This window comes from Centruroides sculpturatus, unplaced genomic scaffold (assembly GCF_000671375.1).
Source record: "Centruroides sculpturatus isolate CEXI.00-Female unplaced genomic scaffold, Cexi_2.0 scaffold1578, whole genome shotgun sequence".
NCBI lineage: Eukaryota > Metazoa > Arthropoda > Arachnida > Scorpiones > Buthidae > Centruroides > Centruroides sculpturatus.
Window position 1 is genome coordinate 30892 of NW_019385767.1, and position 26166 is coordinate 57057.

General features: G+C 30.4%; 1 protein-coding gene across 5 annotated transcripts; it reads right to left on the reverse strand.

Annotated features, from left to right (window-relative positions):
* Nucleotides 1–25083, reverse strand: LOC111641926 (piezo-type mechanosensitive ion channel component 1-like). 5 transcript variants are annotated; one of them, XM_023388176.1, is made up of 13 exons: nt 23444–25083; nt 23200–23373; nt 23031–23123; nt 22651–22723; nt 21823–21859; nt 21591–21735; nt 21455–21499; nt 19032–19198; nt 13256–13420; nt 12846–13191; nt 12386–12773; nt 3424–3664; nt 1–313 (listed from the first exon to the last, which is right to left on the reverse strand). In XM_023388176.1, exons 1-13 carry the CDS (start codon nt 23591–23593, stop codon nt 61–63), a joined length of 2277 nt encoding a protein of 758 aa, XP_023243944.1. In that variant the 5' UTR covers nt 23594–25083; the 3' UTR covers nt 1–60. The 5 variants fall into 5 exon arrangements, with proteins under 5 accessions (XP_023243944.1, XP_023243947.1, XP_023243943.1 ...); XM_023388179.1 differs by having other exon boundaries at nt 12386–13191; nt 23031–23116; XM_023388175.1 differs by having other exon boundaries at nt 12386–13191.
* Nucleotides 25084–26166: the final 1083 nt, after the last annotated feature.

The following is a 26166-nucleotide window of genomic DNA, read 5'->3' on the forward strand; positions in this document are numbered from 1 at the left end:
TAATTTTAAATTATTTTCTGAATTTATTTTAAAATTATCTACAAAAAATAAATATTAGTGCTAATCTGGATATTTGGTCCATTTAACAATGGATTCTGGTGAACGATACAGGAATAATAATTCTGCAAACAAATCTTCTTCCAGAGAAAATTCTCCACTCTCACGGACAAGATAAATATCTAAGCAGAGTTTTAATATTCGATCAACGTAAGGCATATCCTGAAACATGATAAAGTATGAAGATCCTGCTACAAAATTGCTGCGTATCATGTGTGAAACTAGCATTACAAAAGTAGTATATAATCCAATTATTCTGAAAAAAGAAATCATTAAAAAACAGTCAAACAACAAATAAAAGAAAATCTATATAAATTAATTACATACAGCATTGCAACAAAACAAAGTTTTATAAATATGTGTGTTAGAGTTAGAGGCTATTATATAAATACTGTATTTGTTAACATTTGTTTTCTATTTGTTACATTTCCTTCAATTATCTACACAAATTTAAATTTTTTCATATTTTTTGGATTTATTCCATGTTCAGGTTAAAAATATTAAAACAGTCCTCTAAGTCTTTGACTACTGTCAGATAAAGTTGAGAAATTATTTATTTCCAAATGCCCCAAAAAACTAAACAAATTATGATTTGTTTTGGACTTCAAAGTGATTACACTATATTGAGTTCAACATAAATCCATTATTTATTTAATTTGTTGTCCAGATATTCTCTAAATTAGAGATCTGGGACATCTCATATCTAGAAACTTTGTGTTTCACTTTGTACATTTTTATTTATTCTCTTTAATATATACTGAAAGATATTACTTATTGTACGTTGAAGTAGTATAAAAACATAATGCAAGATTGCATTACATTTTTATATGTTCATATTTTTTAAACATTTAATTGGAATTTCACAAATTCAAATAGAAATAACAATGTTATTCACAATTACATTAAATGCATGCTTATGAGTTTTTCTTCATAAAATAAGTAATTACAATATTTATTATGATTACATTATTATTATGGTGTTGCTGAAATGTATCCTACTCTAGTAATAGGCACTGGTGTATTCACCTTATACTAGTGCCTAGTGCTATGCTAGACCAAGTTCAGGGCATAGCTACAAGCTGTTTTGTTTACAAGCTGTTCATGTACAGTACATATCTATATTAAAGAATTTCCTGACTATATGCCATGTGTTTAATATAGGAGAAAAGTCCTAATGTTTCTAGCTTTAGTGTGTATGGTATGACACCTGTGGAAAAAGATCATAAGCACAACAAGTACCTTATTCTCCATTGTCCACAGATGGACAGGGCCAGATGCAATAGGTGCGAGGCCCGATTGAATTTTTTTGTGGGGCCTCTCAAACTCTAAATAACAAAATTAATTAACAGTTAATTTACATATTGAAATATAGATTTTAAATATTTATTTAAATCCAAAATCCAATTATAAAAATCAAAACTCATGAACCATAAGGTAGACAAATTTCTACATTAAAAAAACCTGTACCAAATATAAAAACTACTACATTTTATTGAATATAAACATACATAGATATGTTTTAGTATTTCTATAGTTTTAAATGAATATAACTACATAAACTTTTGCCATGAATAATCTTCTAATATGTTGATGAATGAATATAATTGAATTTTATTGAATATAAACCTATAAAGAGATGTTTTATGCATTCCAAAGTTTTTGTTCTGTAAAATCTAAAATAGTATCAAAATCCAACTGGCTTGCTTCTTGACTCTCAACCGACATGAACTTTTTGAGAAAAAAAATTTGTTGTTATATTTTTAATAATAATAATATACCTAGATATTTATTTTTGTAACATGTACTATTTTTAAATATATAAATTTTGATGTGCTGCAGGGCCCCTTCAAGCACGGGGCCCAATTGGTGCATATCGCTCCAATTGCCTCAAATCCGGCCCTGTGGATGGGCAAGTTCTGAGTATTTACTAATTTTTCGATGTAAATATGTTTTTTGTACATTGTGAGTGTTTGGAACTTTTCACAATAACAACAACATTATCAAAGTGTGATTTCTAGTGTGACTTCTTCAAAATTTTATTTGTATTACACTATTGATGTTACTCTCAAATTTAAATGAGTTCTATCTTCAAGTTTATAGATTAAACTTACTAAAAATTATTCTAAGATATATGAAGTACACTGTATAGACTACATAATTTACAAAAAGTTAAGCTATGTAAACATTTTGTCATGTTTTAGTAGAAAAGCTGATGTTAAATCTATAAAACATTTAGTCCAGGGATGGCCAACAGTTTTTGCCCCCGGGCCAAATTGGAAAGAAAACTTTTTCCACAGGCCGAACCAGAGGCTGCCCTTGGAAGATTTTGAGGTGGTGCAAGATCTCATTGTGGTGTCACCCCATAGAGACTAAATTGTAGATAGAAATTACACATACATTTTTCACATTATCATGTTTTATCAACATTCTATGCTGTACTTAAGAGATTTGTAAAATGGAGGGCTAACTCTAAGGAGTTTTCCGGGTTTTCTCCTTGCCTATAACGACTGAATAGGAGGCCAGTTCCCCATAAAAGTCCTCCCGGAAGGCATTTATTTCCCGCGCGTACGTATGGCTGTTCGATACAGCCGGCTAATCGGTCGCCTAGCGATCATACACATACACAAGTCTACTCGGAGAAAGAGCCTACATTGAGCTAAAATCTCCATATAAACACCATCGAAGAAGAAGAAGAAGAGAGAGAGAGAGGGCTAACTCTAAACGCACAATGAATTGTTGACCCTTTTTTTTTTTTTAGGCGTCAGAATTTTTCATCCAGCTATTCAGACTTGAGTAGCTAATATTGAAAGATTAATCACAGGCCACATAAATTCATTAGACGGGCCGTATGTTGGCCATGCCTGATTTAGTCAGTGAATTCCAAAAGATTTAATGTTCAAACAGCTCAGAATAATTTATATAACTTTTAAATATAGTTCAATGAAATAAAAAACATTCAAATATACAAATTATTTCATAAATATTGGCTAGGAGATGCATATTATTACTCAATGGGATTCTAGAGTATTAAACAGAATTGGTGATCTAAAATGTGCTTCAGACAGATCCTGTTGTATTCAAACAACCTGTACAACCCTTCTCATACAAATAGAAACTTGTTGTTATTGTGCTTTACAGCAGCTGGTCAAGATTTGTGAAACATAATGTACTATAAATTAGCTCTAGTTTTCTGGTTTTAGTACTTAAAAAGATCATTCTATCTTAGTTACAATCTGTAAATAAATCTAAAAACACAATCCCGAAATTTCCTACTTTAATTACAATTCCAATTAATTACATGAAAATTATAATTATAAAGAAAAAATTCAGAAAAAAATTGACTTTCATATATAAAAGTATACTTACCCATATCTAGATATTAAATAGAATTTTGAAGGAAATACTCTATCATTAAATATTAATATCCTCAAATATTTGCAATCATCAACTCTTAGAAAAGAAAATGGAAAGTTGGATTTATTGCAATATTCTTGTACTTCCCACCATTGTGTTCTAGATGTTAAATTATTGAAATTTCCTGATTTTAAGGAAATAAGCAAACTTCTGGAATATAATTTTTCATTTAAAGAAATATTTTCTGTTGGATCTAAACAAAAAATAACAATACAAATTACTTTTGTTTTCTGTTTTTTGAACCTATTCATAAGTTCTTTTATTCAGGAAGCCACTCTCAGCCAACAGGTAGGAATGTCCCTAATTAAATAAATGTCTGTAGAGTAAATATGGCTTCCTAATGAAACAATTTATGAATAGGTTAAAAAAAGTAGATAAAAAAGCAAAATGAATCAAAAGACAACTATACCAACTACACTTTTGTTTTAATTACATATATAGGGTATCCCTATGTGCCTTACGTCTTTTCTTGTCCCCCTTGCCATGTGGTGGGTCCGACTCAGTGGAGAGGAGTTCTGTAATCCCGGAGTGTGTAACCGAGGGCGAGTGTTTTATTGGAGGGTATGTCTTGAGGAGAAGTCAGAACAGAAGTAAGGAGAAGAAGCAAAGGAGTGGTGGTGGTGAAATTGCGTGGGAAAATAAAGACTGTGCAACCAAGTCAGTATGGAGATTGATGGAATTTTTTGAACTGTTTTCTGCCTATAGTGAAGAAAACGAAGAGATTTACCTCAAACCCATTTTGTTGGTATGTTTTATGTCTTCACGTTTCGGGAGTTTTGTGCAGTATATTGTCGGGAGATTTAATGTTAACGATATTCGGTATACTAGATTGTCGGGCTCCATAAGTTCCCGTGTCTTAAATTTTTAGAAGTACTGTATGCTCCCAGACAAAATGAAAGGGTTATTTTGTAAACCAAGATAGTTGTCTTTGTCTAGTCCTTATTGAGTTCAGTGGATTTCCCCTGCCAAGTGTCTGCTCCATCAAGCATGCTTGTTCTAAATTCTCCCTTTGTAGAAATCACTTAAGTTCAACGTGTCGATTCGTTCTCACATTTTATACTCTCACACCTATACATTTGTAATCATATATTATGTTGATCTTTATTTATTCTTTTACAGATAAAGATAAGTAAGGAGGAATAGACATAAGTTATTTTGATGATGGGCATTGCCAAAGTGTTTAACAGCCTTCATCCAGACTTTCCACTAAATTCCCCCTAGATATTTAACTTATCTTGCTTGTGTTCACAAAACATATGTGGATTTTCAATCTCCAAATGCTGAAACTGTTTTGTTAACTTTGATACATAGAATGTAGTTTCATTGCTGAAGACATTTTCTAGAAACTGTCTGTCTTCTTGAATATGGTCAAGAATATTGATTGAATTTCATTCATACACTGATATTTGTCATTGTGCTTAATTTTCTGCAGAATTTGCAGTTTGTAAACATTAAGCTTCACTTACCTGTGAACTATCTTATGCATTATTAGTTGAAGCATTTGTGATTCCAGCATTAGCATCAATCTGTATCTATATTGGGGAAGGGTCAAGCCAATGAGAATAAATAAGAAAAATTTCACATTGTCTAGTTTTGAATGAATATAAAAATATATAAGGTTTCAGTACTCATTTCTACTTCTAATTTTTGTTGCATTATATGTTGTAAAATTTTAGGAAGGGACAATTTGCTAATACAAAAATATTGGAACATATCTCCTTTGTCTCTTATGGATCAACTTCCATAGTTTCCAGGTTAGTATAATGGATAATTTTTCTGAACTTCACTGAAACATTGCTTGAATATTGTTTACTTTCTCTACAGACATTGTAGATTTATCACTATAAACTACAGTGTAAGCTGGCTTATTGAAATTGTTTAAGTCATTGCTTTAATATTTTTCACTTGATGGATCTTTGTTGAATTCATATCTAAATTGTCTCATTACAGTTATTGGGAATTTAAGTTTCCCAAAGCCACAATGTGCACATCATTTTCTCATTAATGGTTGCTATTTTGCAGCAATTCTTGTCAGGAGCAATATTGTCAGCAATAGAGTGAAAGTTTTTGAGTTGCTTTATTTAATGCAAAAAGTTGTGATATTATTCTGGCTAATTTTTTTATTAAGCATCTTCATCTTAATCCAGTCAACAGAATGTAAACTTCTTGTATAATATTATATACAGGCAGTCTTTGCTTTGCATAATTCCAATATACACAAATTTCAGTTATTATGGTTTAGTTAAAATAACATTTCCCCAACAATACAGTTTAAATTTGTTACATTGATATATTAACTATGAGTAAATGCATAAAATATAAACTAAACTACAAATGACATTTGCTGCTAGTTCTTCAGTTCATAAATTACTAAATGAAATCATGATCACTGACCAATTATGCCACTTCTTTCAAAGTCTATTGGTGATTAGTAACTGAATATCTGTTATTCAGTTGTGACCGGAGGGTCGGCACCTCTAGTGTCTCATCAGGACTGACACCACCATGTCCCAATTGACATGGAAGCCGAGACTGTGTGTTGATTCAGTTATGCAAGCAATTACATGATCCCATTGCCCATGCACAGGCAATGGTATCATGTTACTACCATCCCTGACAAGAAAAGTAGGTCACCGACCTGTGGCCGGAAGGAGAGGACTTCCCGACCTCCCTGGCGGCTCACAGTAGAGACTGGGCAGAAGATGCTTAATGTTGCTGGGCAGTATGGAGTGAACAGGTCTACAGTAGGCCGCAGTTCAATCTTATTTAAGAAAGATACTGTATAATCAAGAAGACTCAAGCAGCTAAAGGAGTAACAAAAATCACATCTGAGAAATAAAGAACATCGAAGAGTTCATAATGGAACCTGAAACAGATCTGACGACAGAAGAACACCAAGAACTCTTGAATGAAGAACACCAAGAAACTCAGCGAGATATGTTTTCTTCTGAAAAAGAGAATTAATGCCGATATCTGCTATTAAAGATCTTTTGAAAAAGTGGGAGGATGTCAGAACAACGGTCTTAGTGCATCCAAACTAGGTTGAGGTTTGGGGATTTCTACAATTACAATGCTATTAATTACTTCTGAAAAATCCTGAAGAAGAGAGAAAAGCAATCGACATTAGACAGATTCTGAATTTTCCGATGGTTTAGCTGTTTTTAATGTTGATTTAGTGAATGTCTCTTCAATCCAAAAAAATCTTTTCAGTAGACTACCTCAGAGCCAGTTCAGGTTATAAACTCCTTTTATTGCTTTTTAGATGCATTTCAAGCTACGTTAATATTCTAGCTCCTCAGTGCTACAAAATAAATTTTGTAGTAAGTTACAAAATAAGTGTTACAAAATAAAAAGCTTGAAATGCATCTGTAAAAAGCAATAAAAGCAGTTTATAACCTGAAATGGCTGTGAGGTAGTCTACATTTTTCGGATTGAAGAGACATTCACTAAATCAACATTAGACAGATTCTTTAACCCTTTCAAATGGAAAAAACATGACTAATAAAAATGCAAGACTGTGTATGTATGTATTTTTTTTATTACATATAAATAAACTTAGTAAGAAAGTATATATTTTTTTATTTTTGGGGTCTTCAGAACGAATTAATCAAATTTCCATAAAAATCTATGGTAAATCGATAGTGAACAAAGTCTTGGAACGGATTATAATCGTTAACCGATCACCCACTGTATTTAATTTTGATGAGACTGGTCTTTTTTGGAAGATAATACATCAAGAACTTGTGCAATGAAAGATGTAAGATCATAAAGTAGCCATGAAATAATTAAAGATAGATTAACTCTATTAAAAGCAACACATTCTAATAAATTTTATAATTATCTGTTGGTCTGAGAATCCCAGTGTGTTAAAAAAATCATAACAAAGCATCTCTACCAGTCGTTTAGCATGCAAATAAAAAAAAATCATGAATTACAACAACATTGTGGCCGTCAGCCATATATATATATTTGTATATATCAAAACTTGTATATTTATATAGTCATAATTCTATTCTATTTCAATAATTTCCTCTATTTCTTTCTTCTATCCATTCCTGGAACTTTCTGGGATGACCGTTATTACCTTTGGGTAGGATTAGCCATTCCATGAACAGGAGGAGAACACTAGGAGGTAGGGTAACTGGGCGAAAAATGACCGACGAGTTGGTCAGTTTTGGACTGGAGACCGAAGGGGTTAGACGCATCGCTAAGAAGGTCAAAGGGAGATCTAGACAAGAGGATTGTGAGGACAAAAACTGTTAAGAAAAGAGGTACGAAAGGATATCTGTACTAGTGGAAGGCTCGAAAACAATTTTTGAACCTCAGAGAGGATTGCATAGTTTGGGATAGGAAGAAGGATCATACTTAGGCATTGAATTGGGAAGAGAATTTGAAAATCGAGAACCCTGCAGTCAGCAAAGGAATCGACAAGATGGCAAGTACAATAACCTCCAAAAGAACTCCTACCCAAAGAGCATACCAGCGCAGACAAAAGAACAAATCTCAGATGACTGTAGACTTCCATTCTTCCTCATTCCTCGCTTTCATATTCCTATTTCTCTCTTTAGGTTAAGTTAATTTTAAGGTAGTTTAAGAGTTAGTTAAGTTAGATTTTCGTATGCAGTTTGATTAAGAAAATTGTTAAGTGACTATTCTGTGGGAAAATTATACTCCTGAATTGTATGAAAACACAACAAAGAAAAAAATCCTGATGTGATGGACCTCAAATTTTGTAAAGTTTTACAACAACAGTTGAAATTCTTTAGAACCTAACCCATTCATCTTGAATAAAGAAAGGATTGTGTAACCTAAGTTGTCTTTTCTTTTGTGTGTACCTTTCCTTCGTGGGCAATATCACATCACATAACAAACTACCACAACATTGTTTCAAGGCCAATTATACTCTTGCCCAGTATTTGTGAGATATTACAAACAAAATAATTTATCTTTTATAACACTACCACCATTGGATAATGCTTGAGGACACACTGATTTTATAGTGGTCTTGAATAAAAGTGGTTGAAGTTTGGTGGTAAATTTCCTATTTACCACCAAACAACAACCACTTGTTTAGTGATTCTATTGATTTTCAGACCAATAGATAAGTATAAATTTTATTAGAAGACTTGTGTTGCTTTTAATAAAGTTCATCTAACTGTTATATATGTTGTATACTGCACTATTAAGATGACTAGCAAACCTAATGTATTATTTAATAAAACTAAACACTTTACAAGAGGAGACACACGTGGTGTGCTCTATGACTGATGATAGAAGACTGTTGGGGTGGCCGCTAGTGTCGCCACTAGTACATATCATAACACTAACTTTAACTCCTTCATGGCTCTTTATGGCATTACATCTAATTAATCCAGCTAATAGACCAAGGAATCATTTCAACTTTTAAAGCCTAGTATTTTAGACAAATTTTCAGAAGGCTATTTACCCTACAATAATAATAGATCATGCAACTGAAAACATTCAAGCATTACAGCAGGAGTAACAGAGAGAAATATGTGTGCAGTATGGTAGAAACTTACTACACTGTGCAAATAACTGTTCAAGATTTGAAAAAAATTCAAATAGTCATTGAATAAATAACTAACCCTGAAAATAGTTCGCATTAAACAAACTCTTAAATACAGTAGATCCCCCTATAAAACTGTTTCCTATAGTTACGATTCCTATAAGACGACGAAAAAATTGTGGCGGTATCCGTACACAACGATAAAAAAACTATAATTACGTAAAACGTCATCGGGCAGCCGAACTACTTTCCCGCCGTCCATAGCGCCACGCTACGGACGTTTAGGCGGGTAAATTGAGTTTAATTTTGTCTGTACAGTACATATAATTATATATAAATTAAGTACTATATATATAATTAGATATTGTAACTTTATTATAATTATATATATATTTTTCGCCGTCTAGTGGCGCTATGGAGAGTTTAGGCTAGATATCGTCTGTACAGTATGTAAATTAGGTACCGTAAGTCTAATATAGCACTGTAATTTTATACGTTTCTTGTGAAAGAAACATTTCTTATTTAACGGCCATAAAAATTATTTATATTAATGATGTCTCCAAAGGTCAACGAAGTTTTCGCAGAAAAATAATATCAGAAATCGTGGCCGCCGTTTGATGTGCTGTTCCACGACGAAAACAAGCTTTAGCAACGGGCGTAGTCGAACGGTGCACACTCGGTAAGTAATCCTACAATTTTTTTGTTTATAACATAGTTTATACAGATTATTTCCAAAAAAATATACGTATTTTGGAAATGTTGAGTTGAATTAGTCTAGAATCGATTAATTTTATGGAAGAAAACCTTTCAAACAGCCATAGTCCGTAAACTGTGATTCCTACAAAATTGATTCATAAAGAATGAAACGTATCTACCGTCTTATAGGGGGATCTACTGTATTTCACAACATTGAATAAATGATAAAATGCAAAAGTGCAAAGAATAAAATTTTGAAAGCTTACCCAAACTTAAAAAGAAGTATGACAATTTGTTAATTCTGTAGTGCTCTGCCACTTATTGATTGTTCTTAGTATTGTATATAAATATTATTTGTATAGTTATTATCATTTGTACTAGGCTTAAGTTTTATTTTGTTTAATTGTGTTGGGTTTTTTTTGTTGCTTTGTGTTTGTCATCTGTTCAGACACGTGTAACCCTTACTCTCTACCTCGCTCCTTTGTTTGAAGCCGGACCTTTTGATTGGCCACCAAAGAGGTCAGGTGGGTTTGGCTAACCAGGGGTATATATAGCAGGTACACGTGTGTGCCAGGGGATCTTTTTCCTTTTTCCCTTCCATCTACGAAGGATTGCTGTTCGTAAAGGGTCAGAGAACGCCATCGAGAAGAGCCGAAACTTACCAAAGGAGAAAGGATTCGAACATCGAGAGAAGGGGACAGAATCGAAGTTCATCTGTGCTGTACGCAGAATAAACTGAGTGGACTGTACAAGTAAAGAAGCTATAATACCCGAGACATCGATGGTAGCAAAGATTTCCCGCCTAGGAATAGATGTTGGCCCGATAACTGATCATTTTAGTGCCGGATTTTCTAGTGAGTAGACTGTTAAACAAACCATTCTTCACGCGTTAATGTGACGAGTCTGAACTGTGTTACGCGACGCGAAGGAGGAAGGAGAGCAAAGGGATTAGTAATATTGAATTCCGGGACACGTGGTTGTGTAGTTGTGTCTTTGTTGAGAGTTAAAATGAGCCTTCAAATTGCTGAAACACGAACCCTGTGTTAAATAAAGTGAGAATTTGTAAGCTGGCTATTTGTTTGTGTAGCTTGGTAGACCTTGGTCTAGCACAACCAAATCAATTCATAGAAAAGATATTCACTCCATATTGTAAGTTTATATGACAAAAAGGAAAAGGCAAATACTGTTCAAGCTATTCTTGATAAGTTTTAGAATTAAATCTAATTGTTTTGTAAAATATTCTTAACATTTTAAATTAGTGTATTAAATACATAATTAGTTTTACTGTGGTATTTCTCATTTTTCTATACATTTATATCTGACAGATAGAAAGTTTTTAATATTTAGATAAACTTTTTTTAAAGATGAAACAGTTGTAATTTTTACCACTTACTATTACAGTAAACGTACTTTACATGATTTCAGCTTGCATGGGCATTTTTATGAAACTTATGGGATTTTATTTTAACACACAGACAGTTTCAATTCCATATTAATTACAGGTAGCCCTCGGTTTACACCGCAGTTCCGTTCCTACAAAAGCCAGCACAAATCGAATTGGCGTAAAACGAACCCATATTTATAGTGAGGTATAGGGTTAGGTTCTACATAAGTGAAAAATAAGCAAATAATTTTGTTTATTAATACAATATAATACAAAATACATATAAATTTAATTTTTAAAATATATTTTATCATAAAATAAAGTAAAATGTTTTTATTAAAAAATTTTAGTTTCGGATATCTTACATTTTTCGGAAAAAAAGTACCCATCTTTAATTGTTTACATTTTTGTTTTCTTTCATTGAGAATTTCGGAATATGGTCGAATGGATGCGATGATGCTTCTTTTTACATTTGCACTTCGCTCCCAATCATTGTCTAACTCACAAAGTTCATCCGTCAAACTTTCCATAGTTGAAAGGATACGTTAACCCGACGTAGAGCTACGGACAAGCAGAGACTCTGATTGGTCGACACCATAGTGCATGTATAAGGTCAGTTTAAGCGGGAAAATTGAAGGTGGCTAAGGAGAGATAGATATTGTCTGGCTAATAAAAAAGTATCATCTGGCCAACGAGAAGTAGATTTGTCTCACTAACGATAGTTTGTGATCGCCGGAAGTGCTACTGCATTGTAAGGTGTTTTCCTGAATGAACTGATACGAGATACATTCATTGGCGCTATGGATTCAGACGCCATTTATTGGACTATTAAGTTTGATAACTTGACTCATGGGTACCTAAACATTTAGTGTTTTAATATTAATTTAATGCAAATGTATACAAACCCAATAATATTAAACAGAAAAACTAAATATATTCAATAAAAATCTTTGTTTTAATGAATGTACAATGTCGCGGCTCAGTAAATACGTCAACACTGAAATGAAAATCAGTCTGGAATAAGGAAAATTGAGGAATTACACCATGAAACGGCAAATTGCGTAGCGGCATTATTGTGAATCGGTGTAAATTGAGCCGGCATAAACCGAGGGCTACCTGTATATATGTATATAATTAATGTAAAATTGATAATTGTCCTAACAAAAACAAAAATCTAACAAATATAATATAATATATTTTTTTTTCATTTTCATGTAGATTTGAGAAATTTGTTAGTTTTACAGTTAAAATTTCTGATATATTTATTATAAATTATTAGATAAAAAATCATGGAAATAATTTCTTACCAAATTTTGCAAATTCTTTCACTGGAATGACATTTCCCTTAACAAGAACTCTCAAATATTTTGGAAATATTTTATCAATAACAATTGATGTTTTATTTTCTTCTCCTTTAAGAACAGATGCTATTAAATTTCTTGCAGTTTTATTTATCAAAGGAATTTCATATTCATTTGTAACAATTTTTTCTGAATCGCTATATTTATTTACTGTACGAAAAAATGCTAAACTCAATTTCATTTTTAAAACATTATCACTCTTTAATTCTTTAATTAATGCATCTTGACTAGGAGAGCTGATTGTCCAAAATGAAGCAGAATTCCCACTTAAGCTAATTAAAGCCGTATCTTTTGCATGATAATTTGTCAGAAATGTCATTGCAGAAGGCTCCTTCTGAAAAGTATATAATGTATTATCCCATTCAGTTTCAGTAAGGATTTTGAGAGCTTCACGCCGAGCACTAACTTTAAAAATTGGTTCATATTCACTAATAGCCAACTCGAGTGTGCATTCATATGGAATGTTAGGATCACCCACAGTATTTCTTAAGGCAAATAGCAGTAACGGAAACCATATAATAAAAATTATTAGCATAACAAGACTACCGCCAATTCCATATTTTTTTGTTGAAGCATATTTTATTCCTCTTGGAACAGGATAATCATCTTCTGCCCGTCTCCAACACTTTAAAATAAAGGTATTTGAATATATATCTTCTAATTTCAGCCAATTTGTGAGGTTCAAACTAGTATCAGTCCACATCCAATCCATCATTGTGCGTATATCATATAAAAATGGGATGAGTAAATACCTACAATATATATAAAATATTTAATAATGACTGTAATTAAATGTTAAATAAATAAATTACTTACCCTTTAAATAAAATTACATTAATATAATTATAATGTTTACAAAAGCAATTTGTTAAAATACGTGTTGGATAGCCTGATCGTAACTGAAAAGCAGACAGAAGTAAGTAAATGCATTTAACAAAATACCATAACATTGGTGGATTAAATTCTTTGGTTGTGAATTGTCTGAAAAAAAAAAACACATTTTAATTTAAAATTAAAACTGAAAATTTATTATTGTAAACTATATTTCACAATTTCAATATTAGTTATTTTATTTACAGTTTATATTATAGGTTGAATCTGACATAGATAGTGTTGTGCTGATAGGTGAAGCATAGAGGCAATCATTTCAGGCAGCAGAACTTAGAGGGCATTGAAAGGAGTGACCAAACTTTCAATTTTGTGCAACTAATTGTTGTGTGACTGAAACTAAAAGCAGCAGGTTATTCATATCATAATCTTAATGAGAGTGGAGACCAAATTTATGGTTAGTTCTTCAGTAAAGGCAGTATCAGAAAAGCAATTCAGTATTTTCTATAGAAGATAATATTAGTTAGCATTACCAGAAAAAAATATAAATTCCAAACATCCAGACACAAGAATTTAATTGTAAAATGTATGCTAAGGGAAAAATGAATAGCCGATAAAAACTAGTGAGGCCACGAATAGTGATTTTGCCGAATACCGAATAGCGAACATTCGGCTACGCTCTTGGCCGAAGCGCCGAATATTCGGCGGCCGAATGTTCGGCAAAATATGTGTACATTTCGCGGGTGATATGTTACGACCTGATACATTGTGGTGGGTGCGGTAGCGACACTGCGGGCACATTTGTTTTATTTGCGAGTAGATCATGTCACAACATGCATTATTTGTTCATTGTTACATCAAATTGCGTTACTAATTATTACTAAAAAATATCACTGTATCACTTTATATGAAAACTGTTCGCCTAGATCGGACGGCAGACCTTTACAAGTGGTGGTCAGCAAACGCAAAACAATATCCAAGCCTGACAGAATTCGCTAAGATTTATCTATCGTCTCCCGGCAGTAGTGTATATAGTTAGAGGCTATTTTCAGAAGCAGGTATAGTTTATGAGGAAAAGCGCAATCGTTTGCTATCAACAAATGCTGAAAAAATTGTTTTCATTCATTATAACTTACCACTGATAGATTTTAAGTATTAAATGTAATAATTTATGATTAAAATAAATACGTTTTTGAGTAATATGTGCGGTTTTTTTTTTTCATGATTTGGTATTCGGTATTCGGCCGAATACCGAATATTAAAAAAAGTAGCCGAATAGGCCGAATACCAAATAGTAGCCGAATATTCGTGGCATCTCTAATAAAAACACATCAGTAATACATCACTATTTTTTATATGAACAATTTAAACAAGGGTAATCCTTAAATTCAAAAATCCCTTCTTAGTGTTCATTCTCATGGCATACCCTAACTGTGTACCAAATTTCAACTTTCAACTTCTGGCTCTGCATTTATTTTTATCATCATCATCCCATCTCGATTATATAAGATAACCAGTTTTTTTCACAATCTATGACAAGCATATCAAGTCTAACATAGTATAGATAGAAACATCATCCCCTATTCAAATTCATCTGTATGAATTCCCTTGGAGAATTGCCTCACCTGTACTAGCAAAACTCACAATTGGCCAAATAGCTTTAATCAAATCAATTGTTATGACTATTATTATTAGTAATCAAAGTTACTTTATAGCACATATTATCAAGTATGAAATCATTGATTATAGGTGTGGCTTTATTAAGCCTTGTTATTTACTTTTCTTTATTTTCCTTATACCATCCTCCTGCGGAAAACTGTACTTCCAGCTTCTGTTTCCCTAACCACACTGTAGTTAGTTGACCCATGTGGTCTGATCTGTTATAAAACAAAAGGAAGTGACACCCGATCTGTCGAGGGGTCACTTCCTTTTACATAGTAAACAAATCTATTTCGTTTTTCTATTAATAACTTTATTATTAAAATATGTATCAATTACTTCTATTCTAATATATGAATTTTCAATCTTTTAGCTAGTATTGTATTCCAAAATATTCTTAAATGAAATTTGTCTATGCCAGTGATTATGAAAGTGGTCTAACCCAGAAACAGGAAAACACTGAATTCATTTCATAAACTATTTAATAATCTGGCAGAGGACAGAGGGAGATTCTAAATAATCTGGCAGAGGACAGAGGGAGATTCGAAGAGAACAAAGAAGATATATTTCAGGAGAGAGCTGGAAAGAGAGGTACATGTCGACAAGTACAGAAGGAAGACCCATATGACGGAACAATCTGAGGTTTTTTTATTTCATCACCAGTCACCCTTTTGAATCTTCTCCTTCTATAAATAATTTTATAATCCTGTGATTCTTAACATTTTCCCTTTTACTTTTGGGCCCAGTTATTTTTAAAAAAGTTAGTTAAGTTAGACTTAAGATAGAATAGATTCTTTGTTTGTCAGTAGTTGGGGACCCATCTGTTGTATTTGTTACAATCGGTCCCAATTAATCTTGTAAATTCATTGTTCGAAGGATTGCTTCTTCGAAACTTTAGTTATTTTTATAAAAATTAAACTTATTTATCAACGCTGAACATTTACCCCAAATTATGTTATTTATTACTAGGCTACATAGGTTTACTTGCATGTGTTAAAATTTTAATGATTTTGTTTTTGACAATAAAGAATATTTTGCTTATTTGTAAAAAGTTTAAGTTGAGTATTTTTTTAACATTTGAAAAAATATAAATGTATGTTTCTTTACCATGTAAATGAACACGGTATAGAAATTTTTGCAGGAATTATTTTAGCATGGCAGAATTCTTTTTTACATTATTATATCAAAATTTATTAATTTAATTTTGTAGTGGATAAGAATGTAGTTCAGGATTAACAATAGAAATTAGTATGTTTTTATATAATAATATGATCTAAGTAAGTATAAATTGTCTAATTTGGATTAGAGATAAACTTATATACTAATGGGAATCATTTTACACATTAAAGATTAATGAATGAAATGATTTCTCAATTGTTATCTACTGGTAAGTAAACAAATCTATTTCGTTTTTCTATTAATAACTTTATTATTAAAATATGTATCAATTACTTCTATTCTAATATATGAATTTTCAATCTTTTAGCTAGTATTGTATTCCAAAATATTCTTAAATGAAATTTGTCTATGCCAGTGATTATGAAAGTGGTCTAACCCAGAAACAGGAAAACACTGAATTCATTTCATAAACTATTTATAAAATTTTACAATTACATAAAAAAAATATATTAAAATAAAAATTAAATGGTAATAAAAATAATAATTAAAATAAAAATGGTTTTTATATTCATAAAAATCGCTCTTTTTTTTTTAATTTTTACAAACTGAAAAATCAAATAATCTCCAAACAAAAAATACTATGGGTGATTGGTTAACAAACATAATCCGTTCCAAGACTTTGTTCACTATCAGAATTGTTCGTTAACTGATTATCGATTTACCATAGGTTTTAATGGGAATTTAATTAATTCATTCTGGAGACCTCCAAAAATAAAAAATATATACTTTCTTACTACATTTATTTATATGTAATAATAAAAATACATACATGCATAATCTTGCATTTTTATTAGTCATGTTTTTTCCATTTGAAAAGGTTAAAGAATCTGTCTAATGTCGATTGCTTTTCCCTCTTCCTCAAGATTATCCAGAAGTAATTAATAGCATTGCAATTGTAGAAATGCCCAAACCTCAACCTGGTTTGGATGCCATTCTAAGACCATTGTTCTGACATCCTCCCACTTCTTCAAAAGATCTTTAATTAATAACAGATTTCGGCATTAATCCTCTTTTTCAGAAGAAAACATATCTCACCGAGTTTCTTGGTGTTCTTCATTCAAGAGTTCTTGGTGTTCTTCTGTCGTCAGATCCGTTTCAGGTTCCATTATGAACTCTTCAATGTTCTTTATTTCTCAGATGTGATTTTAGTTACTCCTTTAGCTGCTTGAGTCTTCTTGATTATACAGTATCTTTCTTAGATAAGATTGAACTGCAGCCTACTGTAGACCTGTTCACGCCATACTGGTCAGCAACATTAAGCATCTTCTGCCCACTCTCTCTACCTTTGCTATTATACTCTCACCTTTCGAAAAGAAAAACAGATGCAAAATTTAGCGAACGCCTACCCGACAGTCTCGCGAATACATAAAAGAATTATTTCTGTCAGAAAAATAAAAGGCTGGAATTACAAGGGAACGTTTCAAAGTTCGGAGGAATACTATCCAATCGGTATATACTGGCTTGAGCGTCGATGTGGACGTCTCCCGCACTCCGAAAAGTTTTGAATTTTTGCCTGAAGACAAGGGAAGACCAATTGGTATTCATTATTTTACGTTGCTTCTTCTTGTGTTTGTTCTATGAGGTATTCATTATCCGATCATGTGTTCGTTGTTCGAACATAAAAATCTTTCGCGAAAGTGTTCGTTATCCGATTTGTTTATTAACTGATCACCCACTGTATTTTACTTAGACCACTTTCATACTCACTGGCACATCTATGACAACAAAGATTTAAATGATAAAATAATTTTAATCTGAACATGAGAATGGTAGATAGTCTCAGAGATACAAAAAATTTTTAATATAGATTAAATGAAGATATTATATACTGTAAGGTCTCGTTTTATGTGGTGGATACATTCTACAGAAAAGCGCATATAAAAAAATTCGCATAAAAAAAGACTTTACTTGCCTTGAAAAAGTAGGGATACGTTCCGTAATTTTCTAAAATCGCATAAAACCAAAACAACTAGTTAAAATTAACTTAAAACCGCATAAAAAAGTTTGCAGAAATGAAAAGAAATAGGCTGCTTAATAAATTACTTCGAATGTCTGAAAGAAATTCATATAAAAGCTTAAAATAAACTTGTATTCAAACTTAATTCAGTTTATTTTATTGAAAAGTAATACAAGGGGAATTCCCGAATTGCAAAAGCTCACTCTAAAAACAAATCACTGACATCTGGATGTGAAGAGTTAATTAAAACCCCTTTAGTTCCTCGCCCGAGTTAACTCGGGCAGGTTACATAGCGTTACATAAAACACGGTCCTTAAGGCCATTTTTGAAATTTTTTTTTTGAATTTTTGGAATGTTTTTTAAGTCTCCAAATTTTTTAAAAATATTTAAAAATATACGGCCAGCTAGTGTTCACCCTACTTTAAACCCTTGTCCTCCCGCGACGTCTATGAGAATGCCCCGGGAAATCCAACTCCAGCTGTGTTCAAGGTCATCCAGATGTGTAAACAATGACTCATCGGTGTTAAATTTCACAGAAGGGCGAGACAAAGGAAGTTAAACTTTGAAGCTTTTTCTTCAAAATTAACGCATTTCTTTCGTTTTTTTTAGTTTTAAGTATTTTTTATGTTTAATTACATTTATATCAAAAATTGCTAGGAACTAAAGCGATTAAGGTAGATCTAGCTGTCCTATACGTTATATGTCAGTGAAACAAATGAAGTGAGCTTTGAGTGTTCCACGATTTTTGGAGACTGTCTATACGCCACCTTCCTAAACAAGCCTATATGTATGTTTGTCCAAGAAATTTTTGGATGAAATACAAACCGCACAACTTCAAAATCGCATAAAAATAATCCGCATAAAAAGAGACCTTACAGTATTAAACTTTTAATCTATAGATAAGAAATATGATATATAAAAAATGAACATCAATATACAATTTAATTAATTTATTTATCTAGTAATTACCTAAATGTAACAGCAGGTAATATAAAAAACATCCACAAATGAACAATAAACACAGTAAAAATCTGAAAGATCAGTTTTCCTAAAATACATTTCCTTAAATATAATGCTCTATCAATGATAATTAAACCAAACTGTGTTAAAAGCATTATTAAAAATGATGTAGGAACCTAAAGAAAAAAAATACATATTTATAAGTATGATAGTAAATAATAAAAAAACAAAAAATAAATTATTATTTTGTTTTAGAAAAAATACTGTTGTAGATATAAATTATATTCTCCGTGCTTGCTTAGCATGTGCCACATGCTAAGCCAGCCCCAAGAATTTGCCCCTGGTAATACAACTAAACTATCTTTTTCTACGCTTTCTTTATCATATGAACACTAGAAAGCCTTTTTCCAAGCATATCATGGGATTGACTAGGCCCAAAATAGAAACAGCTGAATGATGAGCAGAACCTGACAAATCTAGGACAGACTGCCCCTGAAAATTTTCTCAAGTTCTTGACCTTGTGATATTCAATGTGAAATGCAATTAGACAAAGATAAAATACACAAAGAAAATACCTTTATTTTGTGTCTGAACACAGTTTTTTCAGGTTCCAACTCTTTTACAGTACCCAGATTTTGGAGGATATTTACAAATTGTTTCCTTCAAAATATAAAACTTTAGATCCACAATTGATTGAATCATCGCAAGAATACATAAGCATGACAATTATAATATATCCAATAATACCGATCGTGACCTGAAGTTATTTAATCCTACTTAAAACTAAAATAAAGTAATTAGAAAGATAGGATATAGGTAGATGAAAGAGAAGTTTACAGGAAAGAAGGTACCCAATTCTAGACATATCTTGGGGTGCGGCAACAAAATTTCAGTTCCAATGTCCTCACGAAACAGGGTGCTGGGTCTTCCTTATTTTGTTAGGATATGCCTAAAAATTTTCCCACTTTTGATTTTCCTTCAGTCTCCAGTTGAGACTTCTACTCTGAGATTTCTATTTGTGGCTCTAGCCAATGCCTCTAACAACTTGGAAAGTGTTGCCACCAGGCTGGTTTTTACCCGGACAGGTAGATTTTTAAATTTATGGTCTGGATTGATTATTAATTTGTCCGGTTTTTGTAGAAATTGTGAAATTATAATAAAACAAAAATTTATGAAAATATTTGTGAGTATTTTATTTTAATGGTTAAACACTTTAACTTCACACACCCCAAACTTATCCTCATCTTATCCCTAGGCTAAGAGTGACAGAAAATGTACTTTTAAAATTCTAACTTGCAAATATCTCTGGCAAATACTAGGTCTGTTCCGACACAAGTCCCTAACTGGTTTAAAACTGTCATGTGCATTATTCAGTTCTTGGCTGTAATATGACATTGCGCGTGCCTCGTATGGTTTCAAATTCAAACCAGTCAGGAACTTGTGTTGAAACAAACCTATTGTCTGGGTCAGCAATTTTGGAAAGGTGACAACACTAGACTTAGAGCACTTCCAATTCACCTGCTTCTCCCTGGACATCTGGCCAAAAAGTGCCACTCATACCCCCAGTTTTGCCCTCAGGGCTTTTTACTTTCCATACCTGATGGGAAGGGTTGGGTAGGAACATTCCAGAATTAACAACAACAAAAAAACAAAGAATCAAAGAAACAGGGAAGACATCAAGAAAAAATATAAATATATACAAAAAATGAAATATATATATATATTAATTAAGTCATTTAATTAATTTTTAAAACAACAGATAATTAAATTTTACAACCTGGTCTCAAATCCCTAGAATGGCACAAAGATGCCTTTATTAATTAATTAAATCATCTGACATCATATAACAAAAATTAAAATAAAATAAGTTTTTTAAATTAAAAGTACTGTATTTTTATTATTAGAGATGTTCAACAATATACATAGATATACATTACTTTTTAATAAATGTTTTATATTTGAAAAGTTTAGAAAATGATAGTGAAAATATTTTCAACAATTTTTAAATGATTGTATAATTATTTAGTAAATACAATATTAAAATATTATATATGCATGCACAATATATATCTAATTTGCCCTCTTAGAAAACCATTATGTAAAGCATATTTTTATTTAATTATTGTATTCCAGTTCAAAAATTTGTATTTTTTTAAATGAATAAAATAAATCATGTTATCATCAATTGACTTATGTCATAACTTTTGAATAATATGTTCCATTAATTACATTCATACAATATTTTTCGTTTGAAAAAATATTCAATTTTAAATATTTTCTGTTTCTAATTTTAATTGACAAAAATAAATAAAAATAGTACATAGAATAAAATTTCAAATAAAAATTTCAATATAAGCTCATAATTCATAAACAAGTAAATTAAATCATTTAATTAATTTTTAAAACAACAGATAATTAAATTTCATATTTACATTATTTTCTTGAAAGTAAGAAGTCAGTCCTTCATCAGTACCTGCCTGTAATCATTATTGGTCTTATTAAAAACATAATTAATTGGAAAATGAATGAATGTATTTCAAATGAACAAATGAATTTTACAAGACTTACCCCAAAAGCCCAATAACCAAAAGCAATAATGAAGAAGTTAATAAAATCACAAAAAAACATATATACATATACATCTACAGTTAGTTGTTGAGTAGAAAACAAATTATTAAAGAATTCTTTAAATGGTTCTAAGTAATGGCACATCCTTAAAATAATAATAAAAATAATAATAAATTAAACCATTACTTTATGTATTTGAGAATATTAAGAGTAATTAATAATTTTATCTTACCCATCAAAATAAGATTTTTGTTTTGAAAGCTTATGACCTGGAAAATAAATTTTGAATGTATTTGCAAATTTAATTCTTATTATTATTTTGAATATTTATCAAATATTTTCTGAAAATTATTTTATTGATTTAAATGGCCTAAGTTATCAATTTGAAGGATTAAGAACACCAGAAAAATATATATAAAGAAAGTATATTTTAAAGTAGTGTAAAAATATAAATTTCTATTTTAAATCAGCTTTTCAAACTTTATATATTGATTTAGTTTAATTGTTTGTAAAGTTATAATTCTTGAAGTAATAACATATAATAACTTCATAAATGCAAAATTTTTAATAATTCAAAAATCAAAATGACTAAAAAAAAATCTTAATTAAATTGATGCAAAAATCTGATTCTTAACTCTTGAATTACTATTTGTTATTTTCAATATATCTAGCTAAAATAAATTTTAAAACTTTTATATATAAATACATACAAAATGATTTTTGTATGTATTTTGATATTTTATATTTGAAAATAAAAAGTAGATTTTGATAATTTTATGTATAATAATATGAAATTAAAGCTTTATTTATTGTAATAAATATTTTGAATTCTTTACTTCTTACATTATTAACATAATTTCATATGGATATTTTGTGAGTTATGTGTTTGAAAGTCAATTTGAAAGTGGGTGCATATGATCTTCCAACAAGAATAAACTTTTTGAAGTGATCTAAATCATAATTTTCAATAATATGAAGATCCTCGTGCCCATAAATTAATATAAATAATTTTGAAGTTAAAAAAATTTCAAAAATTAAAAAAGAAAAAAAAAATACTAACCTGAAGTTTTTCCGATTTTATCATCATTACTTTGCACAGATACATTCATATTATTTCTATTTGAACCTGAAACCTGTATTCATGTGTTTTTTTTAATTTCCATATAAAAATAATTAACCTTTTTAAATCATATTTATTGACAATGTTCTTTATTAATATGAAATTATTCATTAGTCTTTAAATGAAAAAAATAATGACAAAAATGCATACTGATATATATGCTTTTAAGACTATTTTATTAATTTTGACAGATTATAATAATAAATTAGATATATATAATATATAAAATCACTATATATTTTCAGTTTCTATATTACCATCAAATAATTATGTAAAAATTTAAAACATTCATTTATTAAAATGATAGAGTTTATACTTACTTCTTTCTCTTCTTTAGATATATACATTTTACTATCATCTTTAGGTAAAGAGCCATTTCCTATTGAAATTCTGTCTTTCCATAATCCTAAACTCTTCATATCACATCATACTGCTATGAATTATTTGTATTTTATAACATTACATTATTTTAAATATAAACAATATTACCTTTAATATAATTGTATGAAAGAAAACAACAAATAATACTGCTAAATCATATTTAGCATAATAATCTGTTTTTTCTATTCCAATAATATTTGGAGGAGAAATAGCAGATGAAAAGTTTTGATTATTCCAAGAAATAAAATTAAATTGAAATATATACTTCACTATTATAATAACCTATAAAAAATAATACTTGTTATATATATCATTTTTACACATCAAAAATTTTTAAAAATTTAAAATTCACTTCTGTATATGTTATAATTGTTATCCAAAATGTTTCAGTAGGTCTAGGTACAGATAATGTTCCCCAAAGAAATGACATTAATGGTAATGGAAGAGAAAGGATGCTAGCAGATGCCATTTGATTTGCAACCATAACAACATAACATATCATTTCTGAACTTGGAAAAATTGCATAATAACAAGCTTTAAAAAACTTTTTATATATAGATTGAATTTCCTCAAATTCTCTTTCTAATGAGTTACTGTTATGAGTATCTGATAATTTTAATCTGAAAAATAAAAAAGTTTTTAATATATTTAATATTATAACAACTTATTTTGATAATATAGTATAAATAAGTAATTAAGTAGAATAAATTTTTTATATACTGGAAAAAAATTCAATAATGGGAATGCAGATATCTATATGTCAATAATATTGAATCTAATAAGTATCCCATTGATCTCAATCTGATTTTGTATAAAACATTCATTAAATTTCTGATTATTAAGAAAGAAAAGTAAAATTACTATATAATCCATAATAACTCTGACATTAGGATATGCTTCATTGAATGATATAAGTACAAGGTTTCAGAGTTTATGCTTAAAAACATAAAATTGAAATATCCATAAACTAAATAGAATAAAATTCTTGATACAATTACAAAAACTGCTGAGAATAATGATGAGACTGACAGCAATTAAATGAGCAATTATTTATTGTGACATTACAATGCTGGCTGCAATTTTTAATATTATTTTCATTTTTAAAAAAATCACATGACTTCTGGAGTCTGGACTGGAAGTTTGTGTACAGTTGATTGGCCCCTTAGCTTTTCATATTTGGTCTGAACTTTAATGATGTCTTGCCCTTGTACATCATACTTCTGATAACAATCAAGCCATGCTTGTTGTCTATCTAACTCCATTCTGGAGAATATTTTGAACTACAGTCGTGTGATTTTCATTCTAAATCAAAAGTTCATATATAGTTAATTTGGGACCTCCAGCCTCTAAGCTTTCCACAACTGATCTTGATTTTCATCTATATAACTCTGTTCTTGAGATTAATAAAGGACAAACAGATGGGCAACAGTGGGAATATATAGGTCTGCAATTTGAAAATTGCAGCTCAACAATTATCAATTCATCCATATCTTTCTTCATCCAAATCATCAAACTTACAATATTTAATTTATATAATTTTTTATTATTATTAGCTAAATAAAACACAAATTTTGTCTCTAGGCAGCCAATTCTTTCAAATACAGGATGTGCTTCCATACATAGTAGAGACTTAATGGATTGTAAATTATACAACAGAATGCTAAAATTCTGTTTTGTTCATCCAATTACTGTTTAGTAAATGTTATGAAAAAATTTATTTTACTACTGTCTTCTAACTCAAAAAAATACTATAAAACATATTTCTACACTAGAGAGTTTAACAAGTGAAGCAAATGAATCAAAATTGTAACGAAATCATCTTCAGTTTGAATTTTGTAGCAAAATGGTAGAAAATAATGTAGTGTGTAAGTAAAACAGAAATATTGTAGTCAAGCTAGTTTTATCATTTAAAATGTATATGTTACTGTGAAAGACTGAAATTAGAGAATGTCAATATTATCCGGTGAATGTCGACACATACAAAATACGTCAGTGAAAGACCGAATATTTAGTTACATTATTATACATTCGAACAATCACCAATGTATGTCAACAAGCACAGATAAGCTTTGGTGGCGGTCAAAACGACACCCGAGAAGCTGATGTCGATGGAGAGGCGACAGTCTGTCGCCAAATTCTTTGCCATTTCCTTCTGCTCAATTGGTGATACCGTACGAATACAAGTCCCTGATGTCGACCATGGTCGTACAGACGCTCGAAATGTGTTGGCAGTTGTTGTTGGAATAGAAGACTCCAACTTTTATAAATTAGCAAACAAAAATGACACCCTCAAGCAGCTTTATACTTGTAATAAGTTCGTAATTTGTAAAGAAAAGTTACTTTCCATAGATGAGCTTTCTTCTCAAGAAATATCGCTGGAGAAGCAGCTGCAGCTAATTCAAAAAGTGGAGGGCAAGGCTATACATGCTGTCATTGCAAAAAGAAGGGTTCCACAAATAAATGCAGTTGTAAAAGCAAGGAACTCTTGTGCAATTCAAAGTGCAACAGTTTAAGCTGTTGCAATAAATAAGATTGTATAACGTTAATCACATAATTTGTGTGTAAAGTTTATTATTGTATTATTTTCTTTAATGATTTAGAATGTGCTGCTTGTTTTAGGTTCAACAGTTTATTTACATGCGCTGTTACTTAATTAATTAATTAAGCTTTCTCCTATTTTGATATATTAAAAAGTTGCATTTTTGTCTTAATGTAATAAAAATATTTTTATTCAACACTCACTATCAGTGCATGCTGAATGTCGACATTTGCCGGTATAAGTGAGAAATAATGATATTTAGCAAGTATTTCGTACATACACGAAACGACTGTGTGAATGCTGACATTCGCCAGATATCGGTCATTCACAGTAACATATATAATTAATAGTAATGTAATAACAATAATAGTATGTAGTAGTAAAGTAATAATTGCTATAAATAAATTTTGACATTTTAGTCATAAATATTCATTTCACAGTGATGAAAAGATCAATAAGTTTATAGCTTATTAAAATGACAATTATCATGACATGTGTCTTAAACATCAAAGTTCTCTAAAATGACATTAGTATAT

Bases quoted from the DNA above. Each gene is read 5' to 3' on its own strand.
- LOC111641926 (XM_023388175.1), bottom strand. From the start codon at position 23,593: ATGATATGTTATGTTGTTATGGTTGCAAATCAAATGGCATCTGCTAGC. The intron at 13,421-19,031 runs GTAATTACTAGA...TTTTTTTTTCAG, and splicing joins TTACCTGCTGTTACATTTAG to ACAATTCACAACCAAAGAAT. The intron at 13,192-13,255 runs GTAAGTAATTTA...TATATATTGTAG, and splicing joins AATGTAATTTTATTTAAAGG to GTATTTACTCATCCCATTTT.